This window comes from Narcine bancroftii, chromosome 2 (assembly GCF_036971445.1).
Source record: "Narcine bancroftii isolate sNarBan1 chromosome 2, sNarBan1.hap1, whole genome shotgun sequence".
NCBI classification, from domain to species: Eukaryota; Metazoa; Chordata; class Chondrichthyes; order Torpediniformes; family Narcinidae; genus Narcine; species Narcine bancroftii.
The window spans coordinates 152,853,276-152,880,180 of record NC_091470.1 but is presented as its reverse complement, the minus strand read 5'-3'; the positions used below and the strand labels follow the sequence as shown (position 1 = coordinate 152,880,180).

The 26,905-nt window shown below is 37.6% G+C and overlaps 1 protein-coding gene across 2 annotated transcripts in view; it reads right to left on the bottom strand.

Moving 5' to 3' along the window:
• LOC138754391 (dnaJ homolog subfamily C member 11) overlaps positions 1-26,905 on the bottom strand; it is a 62,749-nt gene that overhangs the window by 12,334 nt on the left and 23,510 nt on the right. For both annotated transcript variants that reach the window (XM_069918599.1, XM_069918598.1), the window contains exons 7-12: positions 25,557-25,630; positions 22,950-23,139; positions 21,850-21,935; positions 21,431-21,547; positions 19,824-19,979; positions 18,613-18,682 (exon numbers count right to left, since the gene is read on the bottom strand). In XM_069918599.1, the coding sequence (XP_069774700.1) occupies positions 18,613-18,682; positions 19,824-19,979; positions 21,431-21,547; positions 21,850-21,935; positions 22,950-23,139; positions 25,557-25,630 (693 nt within the window). The remainder of the gene's footprint in view (positions 1-18,612; positions 18,683-19,823; positions 19,980-21,430; positions 21,548-21,849; positions 21,936-22,949; positions 23,140-25,556; positions 25,631-26,905) is intronic.

Here is a 26,905-nt window from a genome sequence, read left to right as displayed (position 1 = left end):
CAGCCCCCCCCAGAAAAGATTTCGTTTTTTATATGTCACAAAGGTCACTCTTTTAGTTCCCTCCTTATTCTCTCTATTCCCTTACCTTCCCTTATTAATTCTTGTCTATACTTTCTATGTTTTCCTCTAATTACAGATACTTTCACATATGCCCGTTGTCTCTATTCACTCTTATACCTCTTTACCCGCATACATATCAATCGTGGTCATTTTTACCCTCCTTACCCGTCTTCATCCCTCAGTCTATTTTTGTCTTTACCCACATACATATCAATCGTGATAATTTTTGCTCTCATTACCCGTCTTCATCCCTCAGTCTATTTTTGTAATTGTTCTGCAAATTTTCGTGCTTCTTCTGGATCCGAGAATAGTCTGTTTTGTTGTCCTGGAATAAATATTTTCAATACCGCAGGATGCTTCAGTGTAAATTTATATCCTTTCTTCCATAAAATCGCTTTTGCTGCATTGAACTCTTTTCTCTTCTTTAGGAGTTCAAAGCTTATATCTGGATAAATGAAGATTTTTTGCCCTTTATACTCCAGTGGTTTGTTGCCCTCTCTTACTTTTTCCATTGTCTTCTCCAGCACCTTTTCTCTTGTAGTATATCTTAGGAATTTTACTACAATAGATCTTGGTTTTTGTTGTGGTTGTGGTTTAGGGGCCAATGCTCTATGTGCCCTTTCTATTTCCATTTCTTGCTGTAGTTCTGGACATCCTAGGGCCTTAGGGATCCATTCTTTTATAAACTCCCTCATATTCTTGCCTTCTACATCTTCCTTAAGGCCCACTATCTTTATGTTATTTCTTCTGTTATAATTTTCCATTATATCTATTTTTTGGGCTAGTAATTCTTGTGTCTCTTTAGTTTTTTTATTAGATTCCTCCAATTTCTTTTTTAAGTCTTCTACCTCCATTTCTGCTGCTATTGCCCGTTCTTCCATCTTGTCCATTTTTTTCCCCATTTCTGTTAAGGTCATATCCATTTTATTTATTTTCTTTTCTGTGTTGTTTATTCTTCTTCTTAAATCATTGAATTCCTGTGTTTGCCATTCTTTAAATGACTCCATGTATCCTCTAACAAGAGCAAGTACCTCCTTTACCTTGCCTATCTTTTCTTCTTCTATTTCCCTGTACTCTTCCTCTTCTTCTTCCTCTAGGTTGACCATCTGTTGTTTCTTTGCTGCCCTTTCCTCCTCTTCTTTCTTGTTTCCATTGTCTTCTGTGGTGTCTTCTTGCTGCAGGTGTTCTGCAGCTGTCGTTGCCGGCTGTGGAGATCGACTCCCCAGCTGGTCCCCCCTCCCGTCGGTGTGTTTTTTTGTATGCGCATCGCGCATGCGCGACTCCTCGCGCATGCGCGGTTGCGCACTTTTACTCGGCTCTGTGAGCCATTGTTGTAGTTCTCTTTCTACCGACCTGAGGTAGTGGGGTCCTCTCTCCACAGCGGGCCTCTTCGGACAGGTAAGGCCTTCACCTTTTTCCTCCGTTGTCTTCTCTTCCTCTCTTCTTTCCGTTGATTTTGATTTTTCTCCTTTTGTCTCCATCTTCTTTCCACCTTTATATTCACTTTTCTTTAACTTGTATTTCTGTGCCTTTGTATTTTCTCTCGTTTTTCCCGACTTTTCTGGAGAGGGCTGGAGTTCTCCGTCTGGCCACTACTCCATCACGTGACTCCTCATCAGAGGGCAGATAATAAGTTATGTAACTAAGATGAAGAAGGACTACAATCGGGAAATAGAACAGATGGAAAGGGAAATAGTAAGTACAGAAAAAAAACTAGCAACAAGGGAAGATACAACAAAAAGAGAATTTGCGGACTTATACAAACGTATAAGGTGGAGAAGAACATAATGAAAATAAAGCAGAAGTATTACGAGCTAGAAGAAAAAAACACACAAAATACTGGCTTGGCAGCTGAAAACAGAACAAGCTAAAAGAACGGTATTGGCATCAAGGAAAAAGGACAAACAAATTACATATAACCCAACAGAGATCAATGAAAACTAAGAAATTCTACGAGCAATCATACCGAACTGAGAACGAAGGGAAAGAAGACAAAATAAATGAGTTTCTACCTAAAATTGAACTACTGAAATTGGAAGAAGAGGAGCAAAACAAATTGATAAAACCATTTAAAATAGAAGAAATACAGGAGATATTAAAAAAAAAACTACCGAACAATAAAATACCGGGAGAGGATGGACTCCCAATAGAATTCTATAAAACATTTAAAGACTTATTAATTCCTCCTCTCCTGGAAGTAATGAATCAGATAGAAAAAACACAAAACATATCAGATTCATGCAAAACAGCAATAATTACAGTAATACCAAAGACGGGGAAAGATCCACTAACACCAGCATCGTATAGACCAATATCCCTACTTAACTCAGATTATACGATAATAGCTAAACTATTAGCAAACAGATTGGCCGACTATGTACCAAAAACAGTAAAACTAGACCAAACTGGATTTATTAAGAAAAGACGAACAAAGGATAATATCTGAAAGTTCATTAACTTAATCCATGCAGTACGTGGAAATAAGATGTCAAGAGTGGGGGTTGCTTTTGATGCAGAGAAAGCCTTTGACCGGGTAGAATGGAATTATTTATTCAAAGTACTACAGAGGTTCAACCTACCAGAGAAATATATTAATTGGATTAAAGCATTATATAAGGGACCATTGGCGAAGGTGACAGTAAATGGATATATAATCGAACCAACTTAAGTTAAGCAGATCAACTAGGCAGGGATAAAACTGGAAAAAAGACTAACAGAAAGAACAAAGTTACCAAATTTATAATTAAATCGATGCAGGAAATGCAACTTTTGGATATATGGAGGAAACAACACCCAAAGGAAAAGGAATATTCATATTATTCGGGTAGACATAAAACATACTCAAAGATAGACCTATTCCTGTTATCAGCCCACGTTCAAGGAAGAGTTAAGAAAACGGAATATAAAGCTAGATTGTTATCGGATCACTCACCCCTGTTATTGGCAATAGAGCTAGAGGACATCCCACCAAGAATGTATAGATGGAGATTAAACTCCATGCTACTTAAAAGACAAGATTTTAGAGAATTCATTGAGCGACAAATTAAAATGTACTTTGAAATAAATACGGAATCAGTGAAAAATAAATTTATACTATGGGACGCAATGAAAGCATTCATCAGAGGACAGATAATAAGTTATGTAACTAAGATGAAGAAGGACTACAATCGAGAAATAGAACAGTTGAAAAGGGAAATAACAAATACAGAAAAAGAATTAGCAATAAAGGAAGATACAACTAAAAGAAGACAATTGACAGACAAAAAAATAAAATATGAAACACTACAAACATACAAGGTGGAGAAGAACATAATGAAGACAAAACAGAAATATTATGAGCTAGGAGAAAAAACACACAAAATACTAGCGTGGCAGCTTAAGACAGAACAAACTAAAAGAACAGTATTGGCATCAAGGAAAAAGGACAAACAGATTACATATAACCCAACGGAGATCAACAAAAATTTCAGGGAATTCTACGAACAACTATATCAAACTGAAAACAAAGGGAAAGAAGACAAAATAAATGAGTTTCTAGCTAAAATTGAACTACCGAAATTGGAAGAAGAAGAGCAAAACAAATTGATAAAACCATTTAAAATAGAAGAAATACAGGAGATATTAAAAAAACTACCGAACATTAAAACACCGGGAGAGGATGGACTCCCAATAGAATTCTATAAAACACTTAAAGACTTATTAATTCCTCCTCTCCTGGAAGTAATGAACCAGAGAGAAAAAACACAAAACATACCAGATTCATGCAAAACAGCAATAATTACAGTAATACCAAAGATGGGGAAAGATCCACTAACACCAGCATCATATAGACCAATATCTCTATTTTACACAGATTATTAGATAATAGCTAAACTATTAACAAACATATTGGCCGACTGTGTACCAAAAATAGTAAAACTAGACCAAACTGGATTTATTAAAAAAAGACGAACAACGGACAATATCTGTAAATTCATTAACTTAATCCATGCAATACAAGGAAACAAAACTCCAACAGTAGCAGTTGCTTTAGACACAGAAAAAGCCTTTGACAGAGTAGAATGGAATTATTTATTCAAAGTACTACAAAAATTCAACCTACCAGAGAAATATATGAATTGGATTAAAGCATTATAAAAGGGACCATTGGGGAAAGTGACAGTAAATGGATATTTATCAAACCAATTTAAATTAAGCAGATCAACAAGGCAGGGATGTCCACTATCTCCCTCACTGTTCGCGTTAGCTATAGAACCACTAGCAGGACTGATAAGAACAGAAAATAAAATACGAGGGATAAAAATAAAAGAGAAGGAATATAAAATCAGTCTATTTGCAGATGACATTATAATATACTTAACAGAACCAGAAGTATCAATAAAAGAATTACATAGGAAATTGAAGGAATATGGAGAAGTATCGGGGTACAAGATCAACGCAAATAAAAGTGAAGCAATGCCAATGAATAATGCGGATTTCACAAAGTTTAAGGAAGAATCACCATTTAGATGGCAAACACAAGCAATTCGATACCTAGGTATACAACTAAATAATAATCTCGGCCATCTATATAAACTAAATTATCAGCCATTAATGAAAAAATTACAAGACGACTTAGAGCACTGGAAAAACTTACCACTAACACTGATAGGAAGGATAAACTGTATTAAACGGAACATTTTCCCAAGAATACAATACCTATTTCAATCATTATCAATTCACCTAACAGAGAAATTCTTCAAGGAGCTAAAGAAAATAATAAAGAAATTCTTATGGAAAGGGGGGAAACCGAGGATAGCACTAGATAAATTAACAGAATGGTACAAACAAGGAGGCTTTAAACTACCAAACTTTAAGAATTATTATGGAGCAGCACAATTAAGATACCCATCAGATTTTTATCAAACAAGGAAAAAACCAGATTGGACCAGATTAGAGCTAGATAAAATAGGGGAGAAGATACCTGAACATATACTATATAAGTGGGATGAAAAATTGGTGCAACATAGGAATTCACCAGTATTGCACCATCTGCTCAACATTTGGAAGAAGATACACGTAGAAAGGAATAAAATAAATGATCAACTACCAAAATTAATATTGACACAAAATCAACTAATCCCTTTCACAATAAATAACCTTTCCTTCAGAGAATGGGAGAGAAAAGGGATCAAAAGAATAGAAAATTGTTTTTCAGGAAATAAATTATTGTCTTTTGAACAAATGAAGGACAAATATAACATAACTCACGATACAAGGTTTGCATACCACCAACTGAAAATCTACTTGAAGGACAAATTGGGAAACACTCTGAGGTTACCAGAAGGAAGAAATTTTGAATATGTGATTACAGACACAATGATAATTAAAAGATTTATAACAAACATGTACATCAAACTGCAAGAAAAGGAGAACAAGGAAACAAACTGTAAACCTAAACAAAAATGGGAACAAGACCTAAACATAAAGATAAAGAATGAAATATGGGAAAAGCTATGCTCCGGAACTATGAGAAATACAATAAACACGAGGTTACGCATGATACAATATAATTGGTTACACAGGCTATACATCACACCCCAAAAGTTAAATAAATGGGACCCAACAGTATCAGACAGATGTTTTCGCTGTAAAAAGGAAACGGGAACAACAATACATGTAATTTGGACATGTGAGAAAGTGAAAAAATTTTGGGAAGATCTAAACCAGATATTAAATAAAATCACAAAAAGAAATATACCAAAAAACCCAGAGATCTTCCTCCTAAGTAATATAAGAAACAAAGAATTTGGACTCGATTTGGATGGAGCACAAAAAAGATTTGTTATGATAGCCCTAGCTGTAGCAAAAAAATGTATTATGTCAACCTGGAAATTAGAAGACAACTTGAGAATACAACAATGGTACATAGAAATGAATAAATGTATTCCATTAGAAAAAATAACATATAACTTAAGAAATAACATCACAATATTCGAACAAATATGGGAACCATACATGAAACACAATAGAGAAATCCTACCATGGACCTCCACCACCAAAAATGACAGAAGGAGAAGACAACAAAATGAACTGATTCAGTATGTAAAAGTAAAAGACACAAATTTCCTGTTTACTTTTATTAAGTGACGACATTGTTTAACGGGTTTAATGTATCTTATAGATTGAACTTTGAAAAACTGGGAAAGGGGGAGAGGGAGAGAGGGAAAGGAGGGGGGAAAAAGGGGAGAAAATGCCACTGTATATATTCAAGAGAAAAATGTCTGTATGTATTTTGGTCAGTATGGTTTATAGTGTGAAAAAACTAGGCAAGGATGTCCACTATCTCCCTCACTGTCCGCTTTAGCTATAGAACCCTTGGCAGAACTGATAAGAACAGAAAATAAAATAAAAGGGATAAAAATAAAAGAGAAGGAATGTAAAATCAGTCTATTTGCAGATGACATCATAGTATACTTAACAGAACCAGAATTATCAATAATTACATAAGAAATTGAAGGAATATGGAGAAATATCGGGGTACAAGATCAACGCAAATAAAAGTGAAGTGATGCCAGTGAATAATGCGAATTTCACAAAGTTTAAGAAAGAATTACCATTTAAATGGCAAACACAAGCAATCCAATACCTAGGTTTTAGACTAGATAATAATCTAGGCCACCTAAACAAATTAAATTATCAGAAATAACAAGATGACTTAGAACATTGGAAAGACCACTAACACTGATAGGAAGGCTAAATTGCTTTAAAATGAATATCTTCCCAAGGATACAATACCTATTTCAATCATTACCAATTCCCTTAACAGAAAAATTCTTCAATGAGCTAAAGAAAATAATAAGGAAATTCTTAAGGAAAGAGGGAAAACCGAGGATAGTGCTAGATAAATTAACAGAATGGTATAAACAAAACAAGGGGGCTTACAGCTACCAAACTTTAAGAATTATTACAGAGCAGCACAATTAAGATATCTATCAGATTTTTATTAAACAAGGGAAAAAACAGATTGGACCAGGTTAGAGCTAGATAAAATAGGGGAGAAGGTACCAGAACATATACTTTATAAGTGTGATGAAAAACTAGTGCAATATAGAAGTTCACAAGTCCTGCACCATCTGCTCAACATTTGGAAGAAGATTCACATCGAAAGGAAAAAAAACAAATTACCAACTACCAAAATTATTATTGATGCAAAATCAACTAATCCCTTTCACAATAGATAACCTTTTCTTTAGAGAATGGGAGAGAAAATGGATTAAAAGAATAGAAAATTGTTTTTTAGGAAATAATTTATTATCTTTTGAACAAATTAAGCACAAATATGGAATAACTCACGGTACAATTAGTTATTTGCATACCACCAACTGAAAACCTTCTTTGGCTTGGCTTCACGGACGAAGATTTATGGAGAGGTAAATGTCCATGTCAGCTGCAGGCTCGTTTGTGTCTGACAAGTCCGATGCGGGACAGGCAGACACGGTTGCAGCGGTTGCAGGGGAAAATTTGTTGGTTGGGGTTGGGTGTTGGGTTTTTCCTCCTTTGTCTTTTGTCAGTGAAGTGGGCTCTGCGGTCTTCTTCAAAGGAGGTTGCTGCCTGCCAAACTGTGAGGTGCCAAGATGCACGGTTTGAGGCGATATCAGCCCACTGGCAGTGGTCAATGGGGCAGGCACCAAGAGATTTCTTTAGGCAGTCCTTGTAACTCTTCTTTGGTGCACCTCTGACACGATGGCCAGTGGAGAGCGCGCCATATAACACGATCTTGGGAAGGCAATGGTCCTCCATTCTGGAGTCGTGGCCTACCCAGCGCAGTGGGATCTTCAACAGCGTGGATTCGATGCTGTCGGCCTCTGCCATCTCGAGTACTTCGTTGTTAGGGATGAAGTCGCTCCAATGAATGTTGAGGATGGAGCGGAGACAACACTGATGGAAGTGTTCTAGGAGCCGTAGGTGATGCCGGTAGAGGACACATGATTCGGAGCCGAACAGGAGTGTGTGTATGACAACGGCTCTGTATACGCTTATCTTTGTGAGGTTTTTCAGTTGGTTGTTTTTCCATACTCTTTTGTGTAGTATTCCAAAGGCACTATTTGCCTTGGCGAGTCTGTTGTCTATCTCGTGGTCGATCCTTGCATCTGATGAAATGGTGCAGCCGAGATAGGTAAACTGGTTGACCGTTTTGAGTTTTGTGTGCCCGATGGAGATGTGGGGGGGGCTGGTAGACATGGTGGGGAGCTGGCTGATGGAGGACCTCAGTCTTCTTCAGGCTGACTTCCAGGCCAAACATTTTGGCACTTTCCGCAAAACAGGACGTCAAGCGCTGAAGAGCTGGCTCTGAATGTCTGCAAAGAGTAGTTTACGGACAAGTTGCTCTTGTGTCTTGGTGTGAGCTTGCAGGCGCCTCAGATTGAAGAGACTGCCATCCGTGCGGTACCGGATGTAAACAGCACAGTCTTTCATGGCTTGGTTCAGCATCATGCTGAAGAAGATTGAAAGAACAAATTGGGAAGCAGGCTGAGGTTACTAGAAGGAAGCAGCATTGAATATGTGATTACAGACACAATGATAATTAAAAGATTTATAACAAACATGTACATCAAACTGCAAGAAAAGGAGAACGAGGAAACAAGCTGTAAACCTAAACAAAAATGGGAACAAGATCTAAACATAAAGATAAAAAATGAAAGATGGGAAAAGCTATGCTCCGGAACTATGAGAAATACAATAAACACGAGGTTACGCATGATACAATATAATTGGTTACAAAGACTATACATCATGCCCCAAAAGTTAAATAAATGGGACCCAACAGTATCAGATAGATGTTTTCGCTGTAAGAAGGAAACGGGAACAACAGTACATGCAATTTGGGCATGTGAGAAAGTGAAAAAGTTTTGGGAAGATCTAAATCAGGTATTAAATAAAATCACAAAAAGCAACATACCAAAAAATCCAAAGATCTTTCTTCTAAGTAATATAAGAACTAAAGAATTAGGCCTCAAACTGGATGAAGCCCAAAATGATTTATTATGATAGCCTTAGCTGTAGCAAAAAAATGTGTAATGTCAACCTGGAAATCAGAAGAGAGCCTGAGAGGACAGCAATGGTACATAGAAATGAATAAATGTATTCCATTGGAAAAAATAACATAATTTAAAAAATAAAGTCACATTATTCGAACAAATTTGGGAACCGTACATGGAACACGACAGAGACCATGGACCTCCACCCCCAAAAATGACAGAATGAGAAGACGATGAAATGAACTGACCCAGTGTGTAAAAGTAGATGACACAACTTTCTTGTCTATTTTCATTGTGTGATGACATTGTTTAATGGGTTCATTGTATTGTATATGTTGAATGTTTAGTGGGTAGGGAAGGGGGTGGGAAGGAGGGAGGGAAGTGAGGGGGAAAAAGGGGAGAAAATGACACTGTGTATATTCAAGAGGGAAATGCTTGTGTGTATTTTGGTTTATATGGTTCATAGTGTGAAAAATAAAAAAATTAAAAAAAAACAATGCTTCAGCTTTGAAATATACTGCTGATAGGTCATAAATAGAAACAGATCAATTCTGGAGCAAAGATCTCTAGTGCCACACAATGGTAGACGTTTGGTACTTCAACACAACACAAGGAGCTGGAAAGAATATGTTTGATTTCTTCTTAAATTTAGGTGTTCAGGTTTTAGACTTCACTGGCAATGCCAATAATTATCATCCAGTCAGAAATTAACCACATTGATGGGACAGAAGACATATACAGGCCATACTGGGTAAGGAAGGCAGAATTTCAAGTTTATTTATCTTTGCTTACATAAGTACAACCTGATGAAACGGTGTTCTCTGGTCCTTGATGCAAATGTGCAAACAACACATCCACACACACAAATGATAAATTTTATACAAATGGCACCTACCCCCCCCACCTCCAATATACCGCTGGAAACTGCAGAAGGAGAAGAAGTTCACTGTTAAAAGGTAAGCCAAATTCTTTACTGACTTTAATAGTTTGCTGAACAGTGCTGAAGAGATGGACCCAAACACTGAATGCTTTTCATCATGGAGAAGAATGCTTATGCCGTGTTTTTTTTAAATCTTTATTTAAGATTTTATAACATGAATAACATATAGGATTACATTAAAAAAATTAAGAATAAAATAATAAAATTACAATACAATATCAGTAATCTAAATAAACTATACCCTTCCCAATAATTACACATTAATAACCCAACTCAAATTAGTCCAACCCCCCCTTTCCCCCCAAAATAAAGAGTGAAGAATTAATAAAGTTAATAATATACGTGAGAAAAAAAACCCACTTACAAAAAAAAACAAAAACATAACCGATTAAAATACTAACAAAAAGAAAAGTAATTAATACTAAGATATCAGACTTAAAAAACATATTTAAATCAAATTTAAATGCATATATTTAACAAACGGAGTTAAGATGAAACATATATTTAACTCAAACTTAATATAAAAAATTAGTAAAGTTAGTAATATTATCTATCAAAAATTCTTAAACAATAATCAATTCTTAAAAAAAATTGTACCATGAAAAAAAAACTTTCTCTATAGAGATAAACCTTCACCAAATATCAACTAACTTCACATCTATCATCATATTAGTCACATAAACCACCATCTTAAAACAAAATTCAAACCTCATTAAGCATTGTACAATTCAATTTTAGTACTCTTCCACCATTTTTCCCTTTTACTCTTGAATAGTTATCCAATAAAAGCTCCAATACCACATTTAAATATCCCCAATCATTACATTAAAATTCAGATATCCAAATAATAAAAACACATCTACAACAAAATCTATATCTTCAACAAATGGAGCATAAACCACAAACAAAATTCAAGCCTTATTAAGAATTGTACAATTCAATTTATAACTTTCACCATTATTCCCTTCGTTCTATAACTAAAATAGCAAAATAATATACACCTGAATTACCACTCCTTTCACCTTAAAGTTAAAGAAAAAATATAAAAAAAACTCATCCATCCCATTCACATTTAAATTTCAGATATTCCTTATCTACTGAATAAACTTTACAAAAAAAACCACACCAATTTTTAGTTTTTTAAACAATCAAATACTTTCTTATGCCTTTTTTTAATATTTAAACAAAAAAAAACCCCTTCACTCTTTAATCTAATAATACAAAAAAAAGGAAAAAAAAACGGGTAGGAGGTTAAAAATACCCTCTCCCGTCTAAACCGCGCAATGCGGTAACTCCCCCAAAAAAATGGGTGTGAGATAACTTACACGTAGCAGATGACTTTCAGGAAATAATGCCTATCCAGTTCTCTCCCCCAACTCTCACTTCATCTTAAACTAACATCATCATTATTTAATATCCCTTTTTTTAAAAAAAAAATTAGAAAAAAAAAGACAACTCTTCTTTTAATCAGCTCCAACTGCCGATTCACCATTACAACCATTCCTTCTTGGAGCACGGCTCTTTTCTTCCATCTCTTGTCTCCTTAGAGATCGCGGCGGACTATGTCTCTGTTGAAACTGAGTAATTGGCAGCTCATGAGCAAATGCTATAGCTTCCTTTGGAGAATCAAAGAACTTTGGTTGGCAACCATCTTGGAAAAATTTCAAAACAGCTGGATATCTAAAGGTTGCCTTGTAACCTTTCTTCCACAACAACTCTTTAGCAGGATTGAATTCCCGTCGTTGGAACATAACTTCTTGACTGAAATCCGCATAGAAGAAAACTCGATTATTTTGAATCATCAAGGGTGATTTTCTCTGTTGTGCATTTCTAATAGCCACTCGTAAAATTATTTCTCTGTCGTAATAATTCAAGCAACGAACCAAAACAGGTCTTGGACGTTGACCTGAAATAGGTCTTCTACGCAAGGCTCTGTGAGCACGTTCCAGTATTATACCTTCCGGGAAATGTTCTTGACCCAACACCTGCGGAATCCATTCAGTAAAAAATTTTCTTGGGTCTGGTCCCTCCATACCTTCCGGCAAACCAATAATCTTTATATTGTTCCGTCTGGATTGGTTTTCCAAATAATCAATCTTTTTCACCAAATTTTTATTTTGAGTTTGTAAGTCTTCGACCATTTTGGTCACATCAAAAACTTGATCCCGTATTTCGTCTATATCTTCTTCACACGAATTAAATTTATCTCTCACTTCAAGCTTAAAAGCTCCAAACTCAGCCATCTGTTGAGAATGTATTTTCACCAGAGAATTAAACCTAGTACCAAGTTCAGTCATAATCTTGGATAATCCCTGCATTGTATAAGATAATTTAGATTCAAGATTCACAAAAATCTTTTCAATTGGAAGAGATTTTGGCTCAACAGATTCCTGCTTCTTCTGCATAACCAAAGGATCTTCTGTTCCTTCCTTCATTCTGGTTGTCTTCCTTGTAGTATGACTGCATGTGGAAACCCCAGCCACAGCCTCTCCAGCACTGACTGGAGGACGCTGGCCGGGGTTTTCCCCAGTCCATAATATAACATATAACATATAACATATAACAATTACAGCACGGAAACAGGCTATTAGGCCCTTCTAGTCCGCACCGAACCAAACACCCCTTTCTAGTCCCACCTCCCTGCACAATGCCCATAACCCTCCATCTTCTTCTCATCCATATACCTGTCCAACCTTTTCACATATATGTCTTAAGTTCTCCCAGTACATCAAGTTGTATAGGTTCTTCTATCTCAAAAGATGCAGTTTGCAGCGCCATCTCTACAGTTGACAAATGCCTTTGAGTAACTCTTTGTTCTAAAGGCTGTTTGGCGCCCTCTTTAGGGGGCTCTACCGATGTAACATAGAGCTCTACATCCGAACACTGTACCTCTCTCCTGGGATCCATTTCACGCTGAGTCCCGGTGTCTTTCCTGTAGGTAGGCTCCAAAACTTGAACTTTTGGAAAATGTAGTTTTTTGATGATCTGTTGTCATTTTTTTTTTGCTCTTTTCCACCAATTGTACCATCATAAGTTAAATTAACAGCACTGAAGTTATCTAAACTTTTAAAGAATTTTAACGGGCACTTCTAGACAAAACAATAAGATAGAGTCAGGAGAGGACTGGAAGGCACTTCTGATCCTTACGCCATCTTGCCACGCCCCCCCGCTTATGCCGTGTTTGCTGAATATAAATAGATTTATGAAGAAAAGAAAAAGTCAACTAGGCAAACAACACTGGACATACTCCTGAAGAACCCAACACCTCCCCAAGAATAGTCTCAGCCTGGTCCCTCAGGCATTACAGAGTAACAGTTCATCAATGGATGATTCGACCTTAAACTCTTCCAGTGCGAGGAAGTTGAGAACAGTGACGTGGATGACACTGATCCTCTTTGTTAATTTGTGTGTGTCATAGACTAATAAAGTGTTTACACAAGTTTAAAAGGTGAAAAAAGTTAAATAGTTTAACTTAATGTAAGTTCAGTATCCTATATAGTTTTGCCAAGTATATACAGTAATATGGTGTTTACATCATGTCCACATTGCGTAACACCCAGTTTCACAGAACGTATCATGGACAATAAGCAGCACATACCTGTACTTCGATTCATGAAGGCCAATATGCCACAAGCTCTATCTACCCAACCTACTTATGACGCCAGATCCCTCTGTCTACCGCACTCCTCAGTGCCCCACCATGTACCATGTCTGTCCTACCTTAGTTTGTCCTTCCAAGTGCAACACCTCATACTTATCTGCATTAAATTCCATCTGCCATTTTCCAGCTGGTCCAGATCCCTCTGCACACTTTGAAAGCTTCACTCACTGTCCAAATGCCTCCAACAGCCATCGTTCTCCAGGTGGGTCATGATGGAGTGGAGGGACAAGGCCATCGCATCATCAGTGGAATGGTTTCTTCCATAGGCAAATTGAAATGGGTCCAGTATCTCTGGGAGGTGCGCTTTGATGCGTGCCACCACCAGACGCTCGAAGCAGTTCATAATAGTGGAGGTCAGTGCCATGGGGCTGTAGTCATTGAGGCCTGTTATTGTCGCCTTCTTTCATACCAGAATGATGATGGCAGTTTTGAAATCCGCAGGGGCGATGGACCGCTGCAGTGATGTGTTGAAGGTGTCCGCAAGGACCTCCATCAGTTGGACTGTGCAGTCCTTCAGTACTTGACCAAATACGTTGCCTGGTCCTACTGCCTTGTATGGCTTCACTTTGGATAGGGTTCTCCTCACTTGGCCTTGGAGGCCTGTTCATCAAGGGGACACAGAGCTTTCTTCAGCATCAGCCTGTTCAGTTTGTCTGGAAAGGAATTGTTGTTGTCTTTAACTAGCAAGGTTGTCTTGTGATCCATCAGAGTCTTGATCCCTTGCCACATGTGCCTCATATTGCATAGCTGTCTGTGGATCTTCAGTGCATACCCATTCTTTACCTTCTGGATTGGATGGGAGATCTTAGTGCCATCTTGTCTCCTGTCCTAAAGGCAGTATCACGAGCTTTGAGAAGTGTCAGGACCTCTGCATCCAACGATGGTTACTGGTTAGCTCTGGCTGTGAACCATTTGATCTCAGTGACATCCTCAATGCACTTGCTGATGCTGAAGATCCAACTGTGCTGGGTAGGTCACGACTCCAGAATAGAGGACCATCGCCTTCCCAAGATCGTGTTCTATGGCGAGCTCTCCACTGGCCACCGAGACAGAGGTGCACCAAAGATGAGGTACAAGGACTCCCTAAAGAAATCTCTTGGTGCCTGCCCCATTGACCACTGCCAGTGGGCTGATATCGCCTCAAACCGTGCATCTTGGCGCCTCACAGTTCGGCGGGCAGCAACCTCCTTTGAAGAAGACCGCAGAGCCCACCTCACTGACAAAAGACAAAGGAGGAAAAACCCAACACCCAACCCCAACCCACCAATTTTCCCCTGCAACTGCTGCAACCGTGTCTGCCTGTCCCGCATCGGACTTGTCAGCCACCAACGAGCCTGCAGCTGACGTGGACTTTTTACCCCCTCCATAAATCTTCGTCCGCGAAGCCAAGCCAAGGATAGATGGCCACCTCCCTGTGAAATTTCCACCATCAAAGATCGCTGATGGGTTTCAACAACAATCCAGCAGTTCTTTTCATATAATAAAATTGAATTTAAAGTTCTCCAAGTTAACTCCACATGCACATGGATCTCCAAGGCACCTAGCTAAGTTTAGGTATTTTAAGTGCCTTAAAACAAATTTCTCCATTGCATTATAAATCTTCTTAAAAGATTGTCAGTTTGTGTCATTGATTAAATAGTCATTCCAAATGCAAGCAATAAATATATGAGCCTGGACTGGATCTCTGACCACACCCAAGCTCAGTTAAATGAGGCTAAACAAGTCTGGGCCTACTCAGTCAGAGAATATTTACATTGGCCTTCCAAGGAATAATCTTCAAATTTGACATTATATTTCAAAGGTTAATTCTCAAAAGAAATAACACACTTGGCTGCATTTCCTGGAATACAGGAGGTTAAGATGCTTTGATTAGGCTTGTTTGGATTTTGAAAATAATTTTTTAAAAAATATTTTATTTAAGTTTTAAGAAAGTGCAGAATATCGGACTCAATTAACATAATAACAATAATACATTGAATATAAAATCAAAGAAAAACATTCATAAAGTACAAAATAAATAAAAAGGAGAGTCCCTCTTCTCCCAGCACCCCCTCCCCAGATTTAAAAGAAAAGAGGACAGATGGCAGGGAATAGAGAGATAAAAATAAAGAAAATGGAAAAGAAAAAGCAACGGGAGCAAGGTTCGACATCTCAGAGTCACATCGTTTTAAAAGTATTAAATTTCTAATAAGGAGTATACTAATTAACACAAATCCATTTATTCCATTAAGACACAAGCTTAATTGATCTGTTCATAATGATTAGATTTCATTATTATATAAATCTTGCCCATAAAACTATTAATAGTTCCCATCTTTTACATGCGTCTGAGGTGCTGATTGTCATGCTCAAAAGAATGTGAATATAAGAAAAACTGGAAGGAAAAAAGAATAGAGAGAATCCTAGAGAGATAGAAATAAAAAAAGATAAAAAAAAAACAAAGAGAGAAAACCTTCCCTATTGGTGCCTCGAACATATAGCACCTTAACCCCACTCACTACAAGGTTCATTTGGCCACCCACCTAAAGAAAACTCATCAAGTTACATGGTTGATTTAATCCCACTCTCCCAATAGTTCCTTAACTTGTTATTCTTAATACATATTTAACCTGTTATTATTAAATCCAATTTAATCTATTAAAAGACAAAATATAAGAAACTATATATATGGTTAAGCTATTCTTTCTTCATAATCAAATATTTACTAGTAATCTTTTAGTAACTTAATATTATAAAATTATATCTAATACTTATAATTAACCAGGCAAATTTAGAAATACATGAAAAAAGTACATCTTTATTTTGAATAATTAATATACCAAGGAAGAGAAAAAAACCTATATTTATCGAATCAAACTTAATCTATTTTATAATATAGAAAAAAAAATCAACATTAAACAATCCATCTAATTTTAACGTTAACCACAATAAAATTATCATTAATTACTCATAATATCAAGAAGGGGGAAAAAACAGCATTGCATTTAAAAATCAAAAACCAACTTAAATTTAAATTAGTTATGAAAACCTGATTTTCACTACTTGTTTCAATCTATTTAAATAACAACAATTAGTGCACATCTGGCAATTTTTGAGCAAAGTTCAAAGCTTCCCGAGGGTTGATAAAAAAATTTTCTTTCTCCATCTGATAAAATAACTAAGTTTGGCCGGATATGACAAGAAAAATTGTATACGCTTATTTCTGAGTGTATGTTTTGCAAAATCAAACTCCTTTCTTCTTTTGAGTAACGTGGCGCTCATAATATTCCAGGGGACCCTTATTCTTTCTGGCTTTGGAAACCACAGCTTTTAATACTGTTTCCTTGTCCTGATATTTCAAGAAACCAATTAAGATAGAGTGGGGATTTTTCTCTGGGGGCAGTTGCGGGGGTATCAAAGACCTGTGAACTCTCTCTATAATCAGAGGCTACCTGTAAAATAATGTTGATCGAGGACTTTAGGGATCCAACCATAAGAAGAGGAATGAATCTTTTCTCTCTATGCCCTTTTTTCAACCTACTATCTGGAGACTATTTCTTCTACTATAATTTTCAAGTAGGTCTAGTTTCTCTAATAATCTCCCCTTCTCTCCTTGTTTCTTTATTTTTTTCTAAGTTCTTGACTTGGAACTCTACGCCCTCCATTGTCCCCCACATTCATTGTCCACGTGTTCAGCAACCTAACGGTATGGTTCAACTCCTCCATTACTTGAGCAATACATTCCAGTCTGTTATCAAACCTGTCCAGTCGATTTTGAAAAGAATTGATCAATATCTTGTTTGCCAAACTGTCCAGTGCAATAGTAGAATGCTTTTATGCCTCCCTAGCTAAGGGTGTAAAGGGTTTGGAGGCACAAATGGATGCTATAATGATATACTCAATGAATGGTGGAGCAGAATTTAGGGATTAAGTGGCTGTCATCATTTCCTTGGCTCTACGCTTGTCGTTGATTCCTTCACCAGAGCACAATGGTTAATTTACTGGACCAACAATGTCAGTCCTTGCTGACTGATCCATACACACAATTATTGTATATATTCGTGTAATCTTCTAATTTTTTGAAACCACTTTTTCAGGCCAAATAAGAGGGGGTGGGGCACTTGACTTTAAAATAGATCAAATTTTAGACCTCACAAGTACCTGCGTTGTTCAAGGCATTGGAAGCTCAGATGGCTGGGACCAGATGGTAAGTCCACAGTAGGGAGCTTGGATGGGCGTTCGGATGGGGTGTCGGGCGTTTGGATGGGCGAGCAGCCAGTACGAGGATCTGCGGTCAGGAGCTCGGATGGACGGGTGGTTGGGGGCAACGGGATTTCAAATGGGAGGGCGGCCAGGACAAGGATCCACGATTGGGAGCTCGGCTGGCCAGGCGGCCGAGGTGTCAGAAGCTCAGGCAGTCAGGGACAAAAATAGAGGGTTCAACTTTTACACAGGTCATATAAAAACACTCAAAAAATGCATGGAGTGGGGGGGGAGGGAGTCGATTATTACATGAATATGTACAACATGAATAAAAAAAAAATTGGCAGTGAAGTTGATAGTCCAGTACATAAATAAGTCCTGAATGAAAGCTCATCTCAGTAATAACAAGTGTGACACCTCAAGACTGTGGTAAAATGCCACCTGATGGTTTTTCAGGAAGAAAACCTGCTATTGTCATTTGGCTGGCTTGTATGGTTCTGGATGTATCAATTCTTAACTGGGACAACTTTGGAAGGAATGTTCTGAATGGCTCAATTCCACCCTTGGTTGAATGTGCTCCCAAATGAACAGTTAGTTCAATCAATGCGATCATTAGTGGTTTACCACGAGCAAATTAAACGTCCCTACTTCCATCCTTGAAGACTGGGGAAACTTCACCACTACTGCGTTTCTGCAGTGGCATGCATATGCTTGCCTAACCAATAAATGATTTCAGTTGCATCTCTTACCGCTGCCTCAGCTTCCTGCTTCTTCAGTGCTATTGCACTTGATGAATTCGCTCTCTGTTTCTCAAGTTCCCTATCAGATCACACAGACAAAAAGCAAAGTAACAAATTATCTCACGGTCATCTAAACACAATTTTCTTAAAAATGAGAGGCTTCTCACCCTGCAAAAAAAGTAAATGTATCAGGAACTCAGCTGTGATACCCACACTATTTACAAAAAAGGAAATCTAATAAATTCTCAGTGACGTTGTGATAAGCAGTTGATTAATGTAGGGTTTTTTTGTGAAATTTGGAAAGGTACCAGGAAAAGTGCTCCACAGAGCCATCATGTGGCCAGAGCATGCACCTACATTGTCAGTCAACACAAGTAGGAAATACAGTACATTTCGATTATCCGAACATCAGTAAACTGAAAGGCTCAGTTATCTGAACTTATTTTTGTGGCGGCAACACGACGTCACAAGTTTGAAAAAAAAATTCACTCAATGTGCTCATGTTGGGTCTGACTCACTGTTAGTGCCAATTTGGTAACAACAGAGCTCAGAACCAGCTGGGAAGACAGACGCTGAATGGCTAGATGCTGGCTCAGAGAAGCAGGCTGGAATCTCGTGCGAATGAAGGAAGTTGGAGGGTCAGGTAGCGCCTGGGGAGATTGTCCTCATTTCAAGTAACTGCCTCCCCCCTCTCTTCCCATTTCTTCTTTACCCTCCGCTTATCTTGGTTCTCTGCTGTCTGGTGTCAGCAAGGAGAGCGGCTTCCTGGGCAGGATTGGCTACGGCGGTGGGATGGTGTTGGGGATCGGTCATGGCCGATACAAGTATTCTGTTAATGCTTAAAGTCATTATTCAGTTATCCGAAAAATACAGTTAACCAAAAAACCAAAAAAGTCCAGTCCCAAGTTTTTCAGATGACCAGAAACATACTGTATAGCAAAGGAATTTACAAGGGCAAAGTTTGGCACAAAAAAATTGACTAAATATTTTCTCTAATTAGGAAAACTGAAAGCAAGGTTTATGTTCAGTAATTCTGAATTTTATCCCTCAATAACATCCTGGCTGTTTGAATTGCTTAAGCAGATTGACTTAAAGTTTTTAAAGTTATTTATTACATTGAAGTCCAGGAGGAAGGATTTGGAAACTCAGGTTATTTGGAAGAGAGTTGTAGGCCAACTTTAAACCAAGAACATTGACATCTTGTTGAAGATAACACTTACTTTTCTTTTTGTGCTAAGAGGTAGGGTTTGATGATGAGTCGGTGCATGGCAAAAAAGACAACCAGAGGTCCGACAGTAGCATAGAAGATGGCGCTGGGCAGGAGTTGGTCTGTCAGATGAATAGGGAAGAAGTAAGTCTGGCTGGCTCGATTTAATCTGGAATGAAAAGGAAATTAAAAAACAAAGTAAGACAAAATGAAATTCATGAATGCAAGTTATCTTTCTGCTTGACCTGCAGTGCAAGCTTTTGATATGACGCACAGTTCCATTTTTTTAAAATACCAAAGGCCAGAAAGCTGGAGTACCTGTTGAAAATGTCACACATTGTTACAGCAAGTCCAGGTGGTACAGATTTCTTAATGGAATATGCATAATTCAGCAAAAATCCAGAGACTGAACCTGGGATCTTTTCAGCTCTGTCTCACTAGGGAATGTATTACTATTCAATTACAGAGAGATGATAAAAGCCAGCAGTTTGTGCTTGATAAGGAGACCACACCCTGCCTTGTACCATGCCAGTCCCAAGAACAGTTTCATTTTACTCTGTGTATTTGGCCATAACACTTATAGAAACACTGAGAAGTCGCCAAGATTAATTTCCCAAGATTAAACATTTCTTTATAGAATGCCGCCATATTGTAAACCGAAGAAGCAACTCAAATATTTGAACTTGCACAAAAACTCACTGAGATCTCCGCTACTCTATCTGAAATGATCTCAAATCCATCAATACTTTACATGATAAAAAAGGAAATGAGATGTAATGATGGGACCTGTAAAAATCCAGGTGTGGAAATGACCTATACTTTTTAATCTCTAACATTTATTCTTTTAAGGCACCTGCCTTCCTGTCTTTTCAATTCAATTAAACTATTAAAGCAAGAGCCCGCTCTCAGAACTCTGCTAAAACATTTCTCAAAGCAGAATGAAGAAATGTATTGGGAAAGCTGCCACATCTCAGCTTCCCCACAGATACACTGCCTATTAGCTAGTTACAGAATGGAAAAGGAGTTGAACTCGCATCCCTTCACTTCATAAATCAGCAACTGCAAAGGTCCAGGGAACAAACATCTTCTGACTGGTTGCTTAACTGTCTGGTATGGAGGTGCAAATGCACAGGACTGGAACAGACTAAAGTTGTGAACTCACCCAGCACCATCATGAGCATTCAGTCTTCACTGCATTAAGGACATTTACAAGAGGCGGGGTCTCAAGAAAACAGCCCCTCTCCTCAAGGACCCTCACCACCCTGGCCATGCCCTCTTCTCACTGCTACCATCAAGAAGGAGGTACAGGAGCCTGAAGAGGAACAATCAACAGTACAAAAGCAGTTTCTTCCCCTCTGCCCTCAGATTTCTGAATGAACGATGAGCCGCAGACTCCACCTCACTTTTCCATTCTTTTTTAAAATGTAACTAATATCAATTTTGCACCGTGACGCTGCTGCAAAACAACGTATTTCGTGACATGTTCATGACAATAAATTCTGCTTCTGAAACAGAAGACTTTTCAAACATTTTAAATCAACAAACCCTGTCTTCGTAACACAAACAGAATTTGTCCATTTAAGTCATTTTACACACAACATTGCATTCTTCAATACGTACTTAATTTTGAGAGACACTCCCTGAGGCACCCCAATGCTAACAGTCGCGCCTAAAACACTGTGTCTGGATATCTTCCTCTCGGCGCCGTATTCAACCAGAGTGCCAAAGAATCCTGCCCTATAGAAATAAACCACATCAGGCACTGTGAAACGTTGTCACTTCAGTGTTGCTTTCATTCCTTGTAATACATCATTGTACAGAAACATTCTAGAGGATCTATTTTTTAAATCACCCAAACTCTGGATTAAATTCCATGACTGTTAGTTTATATGCAAGCCACATGAAACTTAGTTCCTAAATATGTTCCCAGATATATGTGACCAAAGTGATAGCCTGCATTAAATTTCATTATCCTTCCCATTTATCTGATATCTGCAAAGTTGCAAACTTTACGTAAAGTTAAACAAAAAAATGCTTACTTGATTGTCCCCTTTACCCGAGTTTGATCTTCATCCTGGAACTTGTATTGATAGCTCAGTAGCATAAAAGAGTGAGGAATTCCAAGCTGTAAAACAAAATATACATGCTTTTATTTACTCAAAAGACTTTTAAGAATGAGGTAGAAAACAGTAGTGGCTCAGGCAGTCATTTTACCTCTTGAGATACTGGTTCAAACCCAAGTTAGGCTGATCGAATAAAAATCCACTGCATGATCTTTGTTAAATCTGCACTCAGAGAGGAAGGCTATTCCAAACCCCCATCAATGTAATTAACTCTGACATCTCCTGACTCTCCAAAGACACCACTCTCTTGAAGGCACAGGTCAAGAGTATCTAGTGGTGACTCTGGAGAGTCAGGAAATGTCAGACATAGAATAGCCAGGTGTTAGTAAAGGTTCTTGTCAATGATGACCATCTCCCTACATTACACTTCCCAAGTTGCAGCATCTGCTGTGTTTTGCATTCTGATCATACACAGATTTCTGACTGAGGCTGATCTGACTGAAAGAATCTTCCTTTCAATTTCAATAAGATTCCACCTGCATTGAATTCGCCCATCGTTATTGAATGAAGATCTACCGGGACCAATGCCTGAAGAGGGCGCACAAAATCAGTGAACCGGTGCGGACTCGAAAGGCCAACATGGCCTGTTTCCGCTCCATAAATGGTTATATGGTTATATGTGCAAAGTTTATAGGTCCAATGCAAAATGAACTTGAAATCAACCCTCAAAACAAAACGACTTCTTATTAGACAATGTGACAATTTTAGTTTGTCAGTGTTGATGTTGACAGAATTGGGGGCATTGACATTGTCATGGGATGGATTAGCAGGAACTTCACCTAATATCTCGTCTACAATCATCGTGGGAATATTAACAACAGATGATTGAGAGGGGGAAAGAGTTCTAAATCTGTGCATTAATTCATAATTATCATAAAATAGTTACATTACAGAAAGGGGCAGGAGTGTGGAAAAAGGATTTGAATAATAGAGGAAGGTTTCTGATGTAATAATGAGATTATTAAAAGAACAGAGTACATATATATTTATATTACAATGACTAAATTCCACCTTACCTGTAATGCTATCGTGATGTGGCTGGTTTTGGTGTCCCGCACTATACTGGTATTCATTGCAGATTGCGAGCCCCACCGCCATTGTAAATAACCCATTGTGTTCTTATCTAGATTTCGTGCTAGAACTGTCGTCAACCCAGGACGGATTCCACGAGACGAAAACTGTAATGCGCATTGTGTGGTGATAAAACTGTATGGGACAACAGTAAATGAAGTGAACATTTGTAGGCAAAGACAGTTTAAAGTTTTTAAAAAAAATCTCAACTCAACTTTTCTATTCTGATGTTATTCACCAGTCATCAAGTGTGATCTAATCTCATCTCAACTTTTCTATTCTGATGTTATTCACCAGCCATCAAGTGTGTTCTAATCTCATCTCAACTTTTCTATTCTGATGTTATTCACCAGTCATCAAGTGTGTTCTAATCTTGCCCTCAGCCAATCATCACCAACATGGCATTGCAATTATAGGCAGTGGTTCATTCACGAAACCTTTGATCATCTCTCTAAACCATACATCCTCTCACATTGTGGTGAAGCTTCAGCAATAAAGCAAAGATTATACCTCATTTTTTCAAGTCTGCATGTCTCCACTGACAACAGTTACATGCTTATTTATTTTAAAATTGTTTGAAATATTGAGATGTCGGTTGTCATTCGCAGCTAACTTCCCCCCCCCTCCCCACCCCCGTGTAGTAAATTCTGGTCTGGCATTTTTGTTTTGGCATTTGGGTTGATTGATGTGGATGAACTAAATTGAGGTTTAATAGCCCAACGACTCGCTGCCGGAAAGTTGCGTCATTATCTGGGAAATTGATTGTTAAATCAGAAATCATGTTGAATCTGAAATTAAAGATTTAGTGCTCCTTTTTTAATAAAATGTTTGGTTCCAGACCAGAATTTTATTTGGGAATTAGAAATAGGAGTGAAATCCATCTCTTCTGCTTTTTACTATTCTGGTGATTATTTTTAACTCATCACAACGATCTCTCATTTTGTCTATAAAACATTTAGAAATCAAGCAAGAGGAAAAAAAAATGCTATGGTAATTGTTAGTCTATTTCTCAAGTAGATTCCAGTCACCACATGTTAAAGTCCTTCAATATTCTAAAGATATTTTTTGAAAAAAAAAAAAAATTTAATTGCTTCCTCCAATCTTCTCTGGGGCTCCAATTCCCCTGATCACTTTAAACTTATCAGGACCACAGGAAAATTTATTGCAGTATTGTGTTAACATATAAAAAAAGTGAATTTAAATATCAATGGAAATAACTCTCAATTTCTGGAAAATCTGCCAGTCCGGCATAAGAATCTCGAGCATGGTGGATTATTGGAGTACAGATCTCATTGCCTGATTAAAATTCTTTCAGTTTAATGTTGAATTTATACTGTTGAAGATAGGCCTTGTCCCTTTGCTGGTTCAGTTTTAAAACAATAGCCAATAATGGTCAAGTCCCTTCAAATCCTCAAGTCAGCAAACATTTACCTCTCAATCTTTTCTACTGGAGCGAGAATCATTAGGACAAACCCTCTGAGCCTTTGTTTCCTTTCATTTATTCTTCAACCTTAACTTCACCTTCCCTCCTATCCCTCGATTTCCACAATATCCAAAACGCTTGTGACTCAGGATTAATTTTGATCATAATATATTATGGGGCAGGTTAGTTGGAGCAAAAATTTCTATACAGTATTTTAATTCGATATTTAAATCCTAAATAGTACAGATTAACAATTTGCTTCCCAGTTATTGTACCTGCAAGTTAACATTTGACCTGTGAAAAAGGGTTCTCAAATTGATCTGAAAACTAAAATTTCTTTGTTATCACGTTCTAATTGCCATATTCTTGCCCACTAATACAAATGGTCAATAATCCTTTGCTGACACTCTGCATTCTCTTCAAAGATCATCTGCCCATCTAGCACTGCGACTTGCATAATCTAGGATGCATTACACTGTCCCCAAGTTATTAATAAAGATTAATAACTAATCCCAACAATCAACTAGTTAAGTTCTGAAAGCCTGAACATTATTCTCTTTTCTCTCTGTTAACAACTCCCGAGTCCTCGTTAATCCACTATTCTGAAATCTAAGAATACCCTAAATTCTAAGGAATGTATCCATTAGATCTTCAGCAGGCCCATAAAAAGCTCAGTTGTGGGCTATTCTTTAATTACCATTGCATCCTACTGAACTTCAAGAAAGATAAACCCAGTTTGAATTCACTTTGATAGGTTGGTTATGTACCTTTATCTTTATACAGTTCACTGTTTGACCTGCTGAGTTTCTCCAGCTTTGTGCATTTACTTCAACCATGGTGTCTGCAGACTTCAGTGTTTTACTTCTGAATTCACTTTAAGTTTAGAAAATTGAAGACTGATTGAAATATTTAAAACAAAGTTTATTTAGAATCATGTTCATTTGAAAAAGTAGACCTTGATGGGAACAAATCCAAAACAACATGGAAAGCAGAAAACATTTTCTCATGCGAATAATAAAGTAAATCCGTAACTCACTGCTGTCAAAAATAGTGGCCATTTTCATTTCTAAGAATTGTGGATTAGCAGTGATGACCCTTGAAATTTAACAATGGAAAGTGCTCAATTTACCTTTGTGACGTGAGGTTTCGAAATATTTTCATCCCCAGTAAAGGTCCTTGAATATCTCCAGCTCCAAATTCCAACTAGTGAAAACAAAATGCAGGCATCTGATTTATAATGGAACAGAGTAGGTCCTGTAAATGCTATTATGTAAATACTTCAGAGTTCAATCACTCTTGGTTGAACTATCATTGTCAAATTAGCAGCATTCACCTCCAACTGGCAGTTACAAGTAGACACACAGACAATCCTTGGGTGTTACGTGAAGGCAACCACGATACTCCTCTGGACAATGATAGTCCCTCAAAATCAAGTTTCATGGCTCATTTATCTCATTTTTGTTTGTACAGTTACACAAGTGGCACTTTCCTCCAGTTCTGATAAAAGACTTACACTCACAGAGCCATCAGATGAGTGTGGGACAGCACAAATCATGAACATTTTACTTCTAAAATCCTTTCCCAGTTATCAATAACATTGGACAACAAAGATTTTTCTTCCTGAACACTTTTGGGCGTATTTTATGGATTTTGAGCTGCTAATTATGAAAATAACCCTAAAATTTTTCTTCACGTACCGTTTTTCAGATATAACCTATTTTTGTGATTTCCTATCATATTTTAAGTCTACTTCTAACATTCAAAACCATGAAGTGCAACGGGTCATTGAAAATTCATTTTCTGTATTCGCACTAGGACCTTTTTCCTGCTGATCTTGGTGCAAGCGGTGAGATCACCAGAGTAACCAGGTCAGCCATTTCCCCTTTCAATTCATCAGAGCAGGACACTGGGTAAGTTTTACTGGGTCCCCTGACCACCTCTAAGGTAGGTCTGGGGCCCGGTTGGGTTTTGACCTGGTTGGACTCTTTCAAATAGCCACGTACCTAGGTTGTCAATTGAGCAAATTGCCCAGTTAACCCCATTTTACATGGCAATTTGAAAGGGCCTAGTGACGAACATGGTACAAAGTTTTTATGAGGACATTGCGACCATAGAAAAGCGATATCAGGGCAACTAGAATCCATCAATGCTGGCGGACTATTGCTAGACACTGACACGAGAAGCATCAGATGCTGAGTACAAATGAAAATCAGCGGCAAAACATTTTTAGGTCAGCTGGACTAACAAATATGTCAGCATCATTATGCAATTTTACATGCTAAATTCAATAAAAGTTCATTTAATGTTTCTCTAATTTCCTACGCGATAAAGCAAATCCAAAATTATCTGTGCTCAGCTTGAAGTTGTTTATCAGGAAACCAATCTGTTGTAAAAAAAAATTGTTGTCCAGTGTAACCAGAGGCACTTTCCATGCAACTTCAAAAATATAAGACATTGTCTGATGACCCTGTACTATAA